The 12348-nt window shown below is 36.8% G+C and overlaps 2 protein-coding genes across 2 annotated transcripts; both read right to left on the reverse strand.

Moving 5' to 3' along the window:
• Positions 1-1295: 1295 nt before the first annotated feature.
• Positions 1296-5977, reverse strand: LOC102232384 (cytochrome P450 2K4-like). Its single transcript, XM_023348941.1, has 9 exons — positions 5629-5977; positions 5381-5543; positions 4724-4873; positions 4407-4567; positions 3668-3847; positions 3444-3585; positions 2524-2708; positions 2304-2445; positions 1296-2213 (listed from the first exon to the last, which is right to left on the reverse strand). Exons 1-9 carry the CDS (start codon positions 5833-5835, stop codon positions 2026-2028), a joined length of 1518 nt encoding a protein of 505 aa, XP_023204709.1. The 5' UTR covers positions 5836-5977; the 3' UTR covers positions 1296-2025.
• A 1556-nt stretch (positions 5978-7533) lies between these two features.
• Positions 7534-11537, reverse strand: LOC102232134 (cytochrome P450 2K4-like). Its single transcript, XM_023348942.1, is given in 9 exon segments — positions 7534-7933; positions 8024-8165; positions 8244-8428; positions 8712-8853; positions 8943-9122; positions 10184-10344; positions 10501-10650; positions 11039-11201; positions 11287-11537. Coding segments are annotated over 9 exon segments (1518 nt in total). The 5' UTR covers positions 11494-11537; the 3' UTR covers positions 7534-7745.
• Positions 11538-12348: the final 811 nt, after the last annotated feature.

The raw sequence follows: 12348 nt of genomic DNA on the forward strand, positions 1-12348 counted from the left end.
TTCATTTAAAAGATGCATTTCATGTTTAATTGTGATGTCCTTGACTAATATTTAAATTGTTTTAATGTTCTGAAACAAGTGTCACAATATAAGGAATCTGGAAGGGAGCAAACACTTTTTCATACAACTGAAACTTTTGGGTAGTGTTTTTGTGTTAGATGGTAGAGAAATCATCTCCTAGCAGAGCTTACACTTCAGGTGATGTCCTGTTGTTGGAAAAAATCAAAGTGACAGCTGCTTGTTTTGCAATTACAGATGGTAGAATATTAATAGTCACGTTCAAGGTGGGAGGGGTGCTGCTAGGGCATCAGGTGTGACAGATAATGACTGGCTTGTGTAAATTAACACCATTCTTCAATGTTCACATCACATTTGGCAGCACAACTCTTTGGCACCTTCCAACAAAACTAACAACAAAGTACCTCTCACTGAGCTAGGTTGTGTCCTCTCACCACACCTCTTTCCATACATGGTAACAGTAAGCATTTTACCTTATGACTCATCAAAATTATATATATTTGTTCCTTTTAATCAATCAATTAAGTTTATTTGTATCACAGATTTCAGCAGCAAGACAGTTCAAAGTGCTTTACATAAGAACACATTACACTTTACATTACATTTATAAAGAAAACACCATACAGTCAAGAACTGAACAAATATTTTGATGAGTTTGATGAGCTATCACCAAAATCATACACGTCAAATATGTTGGTCAGTGTTTCATTTATTGTGAATCCGCCCAAAACAACAAACCTCATCTCCACAAGTAAGCTCGTTCCATTTACCTGTTAGTACTCCCGTTTCCGATGGCCTTTGAACTCATCTCATCCTGCTCTGCTTCACATAGTGTGCCGATCGCTCCGTGAGCCCATTCCTTCCCTGGACCAGACCCGTCACTCCACGTTCATCAGTTATTGTGTTCACAATAAACTCACTTATTCATATGCAACTTCTCCTGTCTTGTGTTCTGCATGTTAGAAAAATGGTACCCATCATGACATTAAAATGTACTTAACTTACAAAAGGAATATGAATTAGTAGACCACAACAATGATTAAACCATTTCAGTGAAGAATTTCATGTCTGTTTCTTAGAGAAACACAGCATTATGTTATACCTTTATAACTCTCAAACACTTGAATGAGGTGTCCACACTCCTCTAAGATTTTCTCCTCTGCAACTCTCTTCCCCATCCCAAAGTCTTTCAGGGTGCTGAGGGCAAAACGACGCATCTCTTTCCATGTTTCTCCATTTGAAAACAGAATTCCTTATACAGTAAACAGAACTCATAATCAATTTTGAACTTCGTTTCAATATTTTGTCAAGTTACAAAAACAAACATTTCATTGGCAATTTTACTGTGATAGACCAACAATAAGTAATGATGCTTTACGCCACCACAGCATGCCCAAAATATGACATTTTCTATCCACAAAGCATCACAAAGGAAGTTACCACAATGAACGGATAAAAAATTGTAGCTTTACTGTTCATGTCTGATTTAAGTAAGTGTAAAAGAGTACTTGTACTTCAAAGACTTTTTCTCACATCCAGCGCTTCCCCTGTTGAAGCTAATAGAGGCTCCTGTGGCAAACTGGCCATGGTCTGTCTTCTCAGTTGCTTTCCATATACGGTAACAGTAGCATTTACCATTTTAACTCATCAAAATTATATATATTTGTTCATTTGTTTTGTTACTATACCATTTGTTTTTCAATTTCTGAAAAAGATCTTGTAAGAGGCAAGGTTCAGAATAAACTATCATAAATTATTACTTGCTCTGTAAATTTCCTATGTCATAAGTATTTGGAAACTAATGGAGTCATCATCTACATAAGTCAGTGAAATTAACGCAGTGAAAATAGGAGGGATAAAGCCTATAACTAAAAAAAATAAAAGCAATCAAATTCCTAAAATTAAGTGCACAAATTAAAGTAACACAGAGACATCTAGAGTAAAGATATGCAAAAGTAACATCAGTGTTCTGGTAGAGAGATCAACTACAATCTAGTGCTTCAGTCTTCACTGCCGACTGATGGCACAGAGCTCATGAGGAGAAGGAGGGCTGGTGAATCCCACCGCTGGAGTCAGATCCAGATCATCTTCAGAAACTCCAGGTGGAGGAATGAAACGAAAACGTTGAAGGAGTGAGGTGAAGAAGAGGAAAACCTCCATCCTTGCCAAACTCTCACCAAGACACACCCTGCGACCTGCAACGAGAAAACATGCAATGCATTTTAATCCAAACATGAATGGTAAAGATTATCTGATTGATTAAAATGCTGTTGGAGTTGTTCTACCTGCAGAAAATGGTAAAAAAGCATCTCTCTTGATAAATCTTCCCTCCTTGTCCAAGAAATGAGAAGGGTTGAAGGTGTGAGGGCTCTCCCATTCACTCTCATCATACAGAACAGATGTAAGGAGGGGAATCACAGTAGTTCCCTGAAGACAAAAATACGAGCATGATCATCTGGAAGATATTGTCTGTTGGAAGCCTAGAAATATTTTCATCCTGCTGACCTTTTTGATAAAATATCCATGAAGGGTGACATCTCGACTGGTTTTGTGTGGGACAGCTATAGGAGCAATGCTACCGAGCCGCTGTATCTCATGGATGACAGCATCAGTGTATGGCAGATTTTTACGGTCTTCCACATGAACCTCACGGCTTCCAACCACCCTGGTCAGCTCCTCCTGAACCTGGTCTGCAGTAAACGAGAAGGAAATGATCTACAGTTCTCCCTCGAGGGATCACAGTTACCACAAATACTGTATTTTTGTTGAAGTTTAGCAGATGTAATATTCTACAGTTTCTATTTCCAGATGAAAACATTGAAACCTTCTAACTTTTACATATTGAGAAAAAATATTGCACCAACTAAAAAACTTAAGCATCCTGCTTAAAATTAGCCATTAAAGTCTACATGCTTAACTGGGAATGATATGACGGAATTTTGCATCGACAGGTTGAATACAAACTTTTGTACAGAGATTACTTTATTTCCAAAGAGCCAAGTTTATATTTCACACTTTAAGAGAAGAACAGAAAGCTTATACCAAATATTCAAATATAGCACCATAATAACAAGAAGAAGAAGAAGGAGAAGAAGAAGAGAGAGAAGAATAATAATGATAATAATTACTATTATAATAATAATATAATTATAATTACTATTATAGTAATAATAGTCATTATTATACGGTAATGGTAATTACCGTATAATTACTATTATAGTAATAATAGTAATTATACGGTAATTACCATTACCATATAATAATAGTATACAGTTACTATTATAGTAATAATAGTAATTGTTATTATTGTTATTATTGTTATTATGTTCTTTACATTATTTGTGATCTCAAAGAGCTACAAAGGTCTGAAAAAATTTCTTCTAGATATAGAGAAAATAACCCAAACGTTTTCTTGTCTCTCTTACCCTGAATTTGTGGATACTTTGCCATGAGCAGCAAACCCCACCTCAGTGTTGCCGCTGTGGTGTCGGTTCCAGCACCAAACAGGTTTGACACTGTATATAACAGGTTCTCCTCAGTGAAATGAGTGTCTTTGACACAAGAATCCTAAAAAGAAAACTGTGTGAATACTGTACCTGTGGCAAACATGTTACCATTATCCTTTAAAAATAGATTTGTGTTGCCTTGCCTCATCTTTCTGCTTTTGAATCAGAAAACAGTCGATCAGTCCTCTGCATATCTGAGGGTTGAGTGTCTCTTTCAGTTTCTGGGTTAAATCCTTTATTTCTCTCATCGTCGTTTCACAATTTTTTAAAATAACCTGACGGCTTTTTATCCATCCAACCAGCCGGGGAAATGTATTGTAGAGCTTCAAATTAAGCACAATATATTTTTGAAATATAAAAATGTAAAACTAGTTCAAGTATTTAACATTAAAGAGAGCTAAAGGACTTGTAGAATACCATTCAGTGATAAATAAAAATACTGTAGATGTAACATTTATATGAAAACACATTTTAAAACTATATGTGTGCTTATCCTTTCACCTCACATTTTGTGCACCACATTCTGATGGTCTATCACATAAAACCCCAAGAAACAAAATTCAATCAAGAATGTGGTTGTAAAATCACAAATTAGGAACATTGCATAAATCTAAATAGGTCTTTTATGGGAATTTAGTTTGAAACTTTGGGGTCTTTTAATACATTTAAAATATTGGGTGGCATAAGTAAGCTTAGTGTTTGGACTTCAGACAATAATTTAACAGTCTCTACCTTTCATGTAGCTAACTTTGTCGTGGTCTACCATATATAAAGTTTAACTTAAGCAACTTGGTATATTATATACCAAGTTGGTAAATTATTTACCAAATTGCAACTTGGAAAATTATTTACCAAGTTGCTTAAGTGAAACATTAAGCTTACCTGGATTCCTGCCGAGCCAGATATCTTAATATTCTCAGTGATTCGACTAACCAAGCCTCTGAATTGAGGATCATCATATTCAAATCTGCTTCCAAACACGATGGAGGAGATGACATTGGATGTTGCATTATTTGTTGGACAGGATGTGTTAAATGGTTTGCCTGTGGAGCAAGAAAGCAACTGTTTTATCTTGTCTGCTATTAAAATGTACTTAACTTACAAAAGGAATATGAATTAGTAGACCACAACAATGATTAAACCATTTCAGTGAAGAATTTCATGTCTGTTTCTTAGAGAAACACAGCATTTTGTTATACCTTTATAACTCTCAAACACTTGAATGAGGTGTCCACACTCCTCTAAGATTTTCTCCTCTGCAACTCTCTTCCCCATCCCAAAGTCTTTCAGGGTGCTGAGGGCAAAACGACGCATCTCTTTCCATGTTTCTCCATTTGAAAACAGAATTCCTTATACAGTAAACAGAACTCAGAATCAATTTTGAACTTTGCTTCAATCTTTTGTCAAGTTGTTTAATTGGCAATTTTACTGTGATAGACCAACAATAAGTAATTATGCTTTAAGTAAACACAAAGCCCAGAAGTAAATTCTTTTTAAAAATCCCTGGGATACATTGTAAATGGATGTTCACAGACAATCTCCATCCATTCTGACTGAGATTGGTCTGTTTTCAAAGAACAAAATTGCAAAAATGTTATTTCTGCAAAACCAGTACAAGTATAACTAAAAAAACTGAGCAGATGTCACATTTATCAGATTTTCTATTTTTTATTGAAAGTCATATGTATAATTTTCCTTTCACTTCTCAATTTATGCACTACTTTATGTTGATCTGTCACAGAGAAACCATATAATACATTGAAGTCAGTGGGTGTAATAAGAGAAAAGTGACAATGTCTAACAGTTGTTCATTAGCACTTTTGGAAAGATTTGTAATAATTTACTTCTGGACATACCACGATGTTTTGTTAAATCCGCAAATATAGGTGTGATTTCTCTTTCTCCAAACTCGTCTGCATAGTTGACCAGAGCCTCTCTGACTGTCCTGTACCCGGCTAGGACAACCACTTTTTTTGGTCCAAAATAAACTGTAAATACAGACCCATATTTCTTGGAAAGCTGAGTGAATGAAAACAGGAGAATAAAATTTAAACAGAGATTAAATAGATTTAAATGTTGCTGTACAGTTTAAGTCAGAGCTCACCTCACACAGTGTTTTGTAGGGTCTCTGGAGATCAAGCTGCAGCAGGTTGCCAAGCAGAGGCAGAGGCTTTGGTCCTGGAGGCTCTTTACCCGTTTCTCTGGAGGAACCAACAGTCACCAAATAAAGGATTATGAAAAGGAGACCTACTCCAAGTACAGTGGTAGGACTGGAGAAAAGAAAGAAACCAAAATCCTTCAAAGTCTCCATGTTCTCAGCTGCTTGCAATCTCCTGGTGTGAACGTTTAGCTAAGACAGAGAGGACTTTATGTTCCCGTAGGATTGTTGTTCTCCCTTGGCCACACCTATCTAACCTTTGTGCAATAACATGACACTGATTTCAGCTCTGGGGTTGGTTTACTCCACTCCATCCCTGAAGCTTTGATGAATAAAAGAATATATATAGAAAATGAATTTATACTTTTACCACAAATATTTAAAGCCAGGAACATTTTCCCATTAATAAAGAACTGAGTCTGTCATGTTTCCTCTATTGTTGTACTGGCATAGTACAACAATAGACGTTGTACTATGCCAGTACAACGATAAACAATAAACAATTTTATGTTTATTTGTGTTTTTTCTTTTGCATATATCCTCTTCTGTAAATCTTTGAAAGGTTCCTTGTCCTCAACTGTTCTGACTTTGCAAGTATTGATATAATAGTGGTTGCATTCCCCCCCCACTTCCCTTTCACCTCCTGCCAGCTCATCCTCCCTCATGCACACACAACCTTCTGCCACACAGACCTCGTATTTGAAACAATTTAATTATAGCAAGTCACAAACTACTAAATTTGCCTGATCCTCAGTGGAGGAGTTCTTTTAATATGTGAGATTTAGTTAATGAAGAGAAATAATTTATTTGTTCGCATTAGTGTATATCCATGTTAAGGTCTCTACTTTATTACATTGTAGAATTAGTTTTAATATACTAATGCGAACAATACAAATGTATTGTAGAGCTTGAAATTAAGAAAAATATATTTCAATGGTTTTCAAAGTCCATTGTTAGTTTATTTTATTTTTTTCAGTTCTTCTTTCATTCTATCAGCCAATCAGACCAAAAGAGTATGTGTTGGATTTTTCTTCTGAGAGCCTTTTACCTTTAGAACAGCCATTCTGTATGACAAACACTCACTAACATTATCCAATGTTTACCCAACATTGTGTAGCTCTAATACACATGTATACATTTATTTTTTATGTTGATTTGAGATTGTATTACAGCATTAAAAGATGGATCAAATTTCCTAAAGATTTCTAAATTATATTCTGCAGTATTTGTTGTTATTTTTAATTGCATAACTGCTTTCCATATACAGTAACAGTTGCTTTTTACCATTTTATCACATTAAAATTATACATATTTGTTCATTTTATTTTGCTCCTATTTCATTTGTTTTTCAACTTCTGAAAAAGAGATCGTGTAAGGGGTAACGTTCAGAGTAACCACTCTTTGTCATGTTCCGTCTTTTTCTGTGTGTTTATTTCAAGTTTTCTGTGTCTCTGTGTCTCCATGTTGTCCTGTTCTCCCCTCGATTACTCCCAGGTGTTTCTCGTTCCCTAATTACCTCCTGTGTATTTAGTGTCACCTGCGTGTCTGTGTCTTTGTCGGGTCCTTGTTGTTTGTTCGCTTCATACTGTCTAGCTGTTGTCTCATTGTGGCGTCTAGTCCCTTCGTGTAACCGGTTGCTACTGGCGTCGAGCCCTGGCTTCCGCTCGGCCGTGCTGCCCGGTGTTTGTGGACTGTTTTGGATTTTATGTTCATTAAATCATCATCATTCATCTACCTGGTTCCATCTGCGTCTGCCTCACCACCTTACAGCCGCACTTCATGACACTCTTAAATTCTTATTACATGCTCTGTAAATTTAGTTTGCTTTGTCTTCAGTAAATAAAATGGAAACAAATTGAATCTCTTTATCATCTATATAAGTCAGTGAAATTAACTCAGTAGAAAGATGCAGGGATAAGGCCAGTAACTAAAACAGTAAAAACTATCCAACTCTTTAAGTAAAGTGTTCAAATTAAAGAAGCATATTTAAAGCAAATTAAGAGTAAAGATATGCAAAAGTAACATATGATAGTAAAATCATCTACAATCCAGTGCTTCAGTCTTCACTGCCGACTGATGGCACAGAGCTCATGAGGAGAAGGAGGGCTGGTGAATCCCACCGCTGGAGTCAGATCCAGATCATCTTCAGAAACTCCAGGTGGAGGAATGAAACGAAAACGTTGAAGGAGTGAGGTGAAGAAGAGGAAAATCTCCATCCTTGCCAGACTCTCACCAAGACACACCCTGCGACCTGCAACGAGAAAACATGTAATGCATTTCAATTCGAACATGGATGGTAAAGATTATCTGATTGATTAACAAACTGCGAGAGTTGTTTTACCTGCAGAAAATGGTAGAAAGGCATCTCTCTTGATAAATCTTCCCTCCTTGTCCAAGAAATGAGAAGGGTTGAAGGTGTGAGGGCTCTCCCATTCACTCTCATCATACAGAACAGATGTAAGGAGGGGAATCACAGTAGTTCCCTGAAGACAAAAATACGAGCATGATCATCTGGAAGATGTTGTCTGTTGGAAGCCTAGAAATATTTTCATCCTGCTGACCTTTTTGATAAAATATCCATGAAAGGTAACATCTTGACTGGTTTTGTGTGGGACAGCCATAGGAGAAATGTTACAGAGCCGCTGTATCTCATGGATGACAGCATCAGTGTACGGCAGATTTTTACGGTCTTCCACATGAACCTCACAGCTTCCAACCACCCTGGTCAGCTCCTCCTGAACCTGGTCTGCAGTAAACGAGAAGGAAATGATCCACAGTTCTCTTTCAAGGGATCACAATTACCTCATAGACTTATGTACACATATGTACTGTATGCTAAACAAAAAGGAAATGATCAACAGTTCTCCCTCAAGGGATCACAGTTACCTCATAGACTTATGTACACATATGTACTGTATGCTTGGATTATATATTATTTTTAACTAACATTTAATCGTCAGAGGACATGCTGAAAATCATGTTTCCTGGGCATAGGAAAAATATCCCAGATATTTTCTCCTCTTTCTTACCCTGAATTTGTGGATACTTTGCCATGAGCAGCAAACCCCACCTCAGTGTTGCAGCTGTGGTGTCGGTTCCAGCAGCAAACAGGTTTGCCACTGTATATAACAGGTTATCCTCAGTGAAATGAGTGTCTTTGACACAAGAATCCTAAAAAGAAAACTGTGTAAATACTGTACCTGTGGCAAACATGTTTAATGTTGCCATTATTCTTTAAAAATAGATTTGTGTTGCCTTGCCTCATCTTTCTGCTTTTGAATCAGAAAACAGTCGATCAGTCCTCTGCATATCTGAGGGTTGAGTGTCTCTTTCAGTTTCTGGGTTAAATCCTTAATTTCTCTCATCGTCGTTTCACCATTTTTTAACATAACTTGACGGCTTTTTACCTATCCAACCAGCCAAGGAAATGTATTGTAGAGCTTGAAATTAAGAAAAATATATTATATTTTAGGAATAGAGAAATTCAATAGTGGTTCATTTATTTAGCATGAAAGAAGTCAGGGTGAGCTTGTTTTGAGATACTGGCCAGAGTAAATCCTTGTTGGGAAGGAGCTTTCAGAGCTCTGCAGTATACTAAATGTGATGTTGGGTTGAACATTAACAACAAACCGGCACCATGAGCCCAGCTTTAGAAATGGCTTAAAGGGGCTCAAATTTTGGGGGGCAGCAAAGATTTTGAATGTTTTTGTAATGACTACAGGTTTTACATTGTAAACTCACACATCCATATGAAGTGTGCTGTTTTAATATTGCTACAATTTTATTAATGTAGACAATACTCAAATATTTAAAATTTCTTAACTTATAGTACATCTTTTTGGGTCAAGGTGGAGCCATGTCACATGGGACATTTTAATCCTGCTGATGTGAAGGCCGTCCTATTAATGTCCTGGAATATTTCTTTGGTTAGGGCACAAAAACTTCCTCCAGCCCTACAAACTGATCTTTCAAAATCCAGCTCTTCAGGTACCACACATTACAACCACCGCTAACAATAACAATAACAAAATGTTAGTGGCAGCAGTAATGTGCAGCAAAAGCAGGTAGATAATTTAAAGGACAGATGAAGGACAATCCTGGAAGAACACCTATTTGTTACAATGGAAAAAGATGTAACATTTATGTGAAAACATTTTAAAGCTATATGTGTGCTTGTCCTTGCACCTCACATTTTATCCACACATTCTGATGGTCTATCACATAAAATCACCAAAGCAAAATACATTAAAGGTTGTGGTTGTAAAAAGCAAATTATGAAAATTACATAAATCTAAATAGGTCTTTTGTGAGAATTTCATTTTAAACTTCTGAGTATTTTTATACATGTAAATTAATGGATTTGGACTTCATGGACTTTAGATAATAATTTAACAGTCTCTACCTTTCATACAGCTAACTTTGTCGTGGTCTACCATATACCAAGTTTAACTTAAGCAACTTGGTAAATAATTTAACTACTTAAGTGAAACATTAAGCTTACCTGGATTCCTGCCGAGCCAGATATCTTAATATTCTCAGTGATTCGACTAACCAAGCCTCTGAATTGAGGATCATCATATTCAAATCTGCTTCCAAACACGATGGAGGAGATGACATTGGATGTTGCATTATTTGTTGGACAGGATGTGTTAAATGGTTTCCCTGTGGAGCAAGAAAGTAACTGTTTTATCTTGTCTGCTATTAAAATGTACTTAACTTACAAAAGGAATATGAATTAGTAGACCACAACAATGATTAAACCATTTCAGTGAAGAATTTCATGTCTGTTTCTTAGAGAAACACAGCATTATGTTATACCTTTATAACTCTCAAACACTTGAATGAGGTGTCCACACTCCTCTAAGATTTTCTCCTCTGCAACTCTCTTCCCCATCCCAAAGTCTTTCAGGGTGCTGAGGGCAAAACGACGCATCTCTTTCCATGTTTCGCCATTTGAAAACAGAATTCCTTATACAGTAAACAGAACTCAGAATCAATTTTGAACTTTGTCTCAATCTTTTGTCAAGTTACAAAAACAAACATTTCATTGGCAGGTTTACTGTGATAGACCAACAATAAGTAGTGATGCTTTAAAATAAACACAAAACCCAAAAGTAAATTATTTTAAAAATCATTGGAATACCTTAGAATGAATAGAGATAATCTCCATCCATTCTCACTTACATTGATCAATTTTCCAAAAACAAAAGGGCAGAAATGTTACTTCTGCAATACTGGGAGAAGTATATCTAAAGAAAAACTGAATAGAGGTCACACTTTTCTACTGAAGAGGATTAGAACAGTTGTTCATTAGTACATTTGGAAAAAATTTGTAATAATTTACTTCTGGACATACCACGATGTTTTGTTAAATCCACAAACATAGGTGTGATTCCTCTTTCTCCAAATTCGTCTGCATAGTTGACCAGAGCCTCTCTGACTGTCCTGTACCCGGCTAGGACAACCACTTTTTTTGGTCCAAAATAAACTGTAAATACAGACCCATATTTCTTGGAAAGCTGAGTGAATGAAAACAGGAGAATAAAATTTAAACAGAGATTAAATATATTTAAATGTTGCTGTACAGTTTAAGTCAGAGCTCACCTCACACAGTGTTTTGTAGGGTCTCTGGAGATCAAGCTGCAGCAGGTTGCCAAGCAGAGGCAGAGGCTTTGGTCCTGGAGGCTCTTTACCCGTTTCTCTGGAGGAACCAACAGTCACCAAATAAAGGATTATGAAAAGGAGACCTACTCCAAGTACAGTGGTAGGACTGGAGAAAAGAAAGAAACCAAAATCCTTCAAAGTCTCCATGTTCTCAGCTGCTTGCAATCTCCTGGTCTGAATTTTCAGCTATGACAGAGAGGAATTTATTTTCCTGTAGGATTGTTGTTCTCTGTTGGCCACACCTATCTAACCTTTGTGCAATAACATGACACTGATCTCAACTCTGGTGTTGGTTTACTCCACTCCATCCCTGAAGCTTTGATGAATAAAAAATATATATAGAAAATGGATTCATACTTTTACCACAAATATTTAATGCCAGGAACATTTTCCCATTAATAAAGAACTGAGTCTGTCATGTTTCCTCTATGGTTGTACTGGCAAATGATTTTATGTTTATTTGTATTTTTTTCTTGGGTTGCACAGTGGTGCAGTTGGTAGAGTTGTTGCCTTGCAGCAAGAATGTCTTGGGTTTGATTCCTGGCCCGGGGTCTTTCTGTGTGTGCTGTCTGTTTCTGTGTTGCCCTGCGACAGACTAGTGACCTGCCCAGGTTGTACCCTGCCTCTCACCCGGAACGTTAGCTGGAGATAGGCACCAGCACCCCTACTGGCCCTTCTAAGGGACAAGGGTGTACAGAAAATTGATGGATGTGTTTTTTCTTTTGCACATATGCTCTTCTGTAAATTCTTGAAAGGTTCCTTGTCCTCAATTGTTGACTTTGCAGGTATTGACGTAAAAGTGTTTGCATTTCCCCACCTTCCCTTTCACCTCCTGCCAGCTCATCCTCCCTCATGTATACACAACCTTTGTGCCACACAGGCCTCATATTTGAAACACCAAACAAGTTTCTTTTATTTTTCAGTTTTTTCATTCTATCGGGATTTCAGACTAAAACACTATGTGGGGTATTTTTCAACTGAGGGCCTTTTACCTTTGGAACA

This window comes from Xiphophorus maculatus, chromosome 16 (genome assembly GCF_002775205.1).
Source record: "Xiphophorus maculatus strain JP 163 A chromosome 16, X_maculatus-5.0-male, whole genome shotgun sequence".
Taxonomy (NCBI): domain Eukaryota; kingdom Metazoa; phylum Chordata; class Actinopteri; order Cyprinodontiformes; family Poeciliidae; genus Xiphophorus; species Xiphophorus maculatus.

Excerpts from the sequence above, each read along its gene's own strand:
- LOC102232384 (XM_023348941.1), bottom strand. The coding sequence starts at position 5,835 with ATGGAGACTTTGAAGGATTTTGGTTTCTTTCTTTTCTCCAGTCCTACC. Across the intron at positions 3,848-4,406 it reads CTGGCTCGGCAGGAATCCAG|CTCTACAATACATTTCCCCG; the intron begins GTAAGCTTAATG and ends CTTAATTTGAAG. Across the intron at positions 3,586-3,667 it reads TTCAAAAGCAGAAAGATGAG|GATTCTTGTGTCAAAGACAC; the intron begins GCAAGGCAACAC and ends TTTTCTTTTTAG.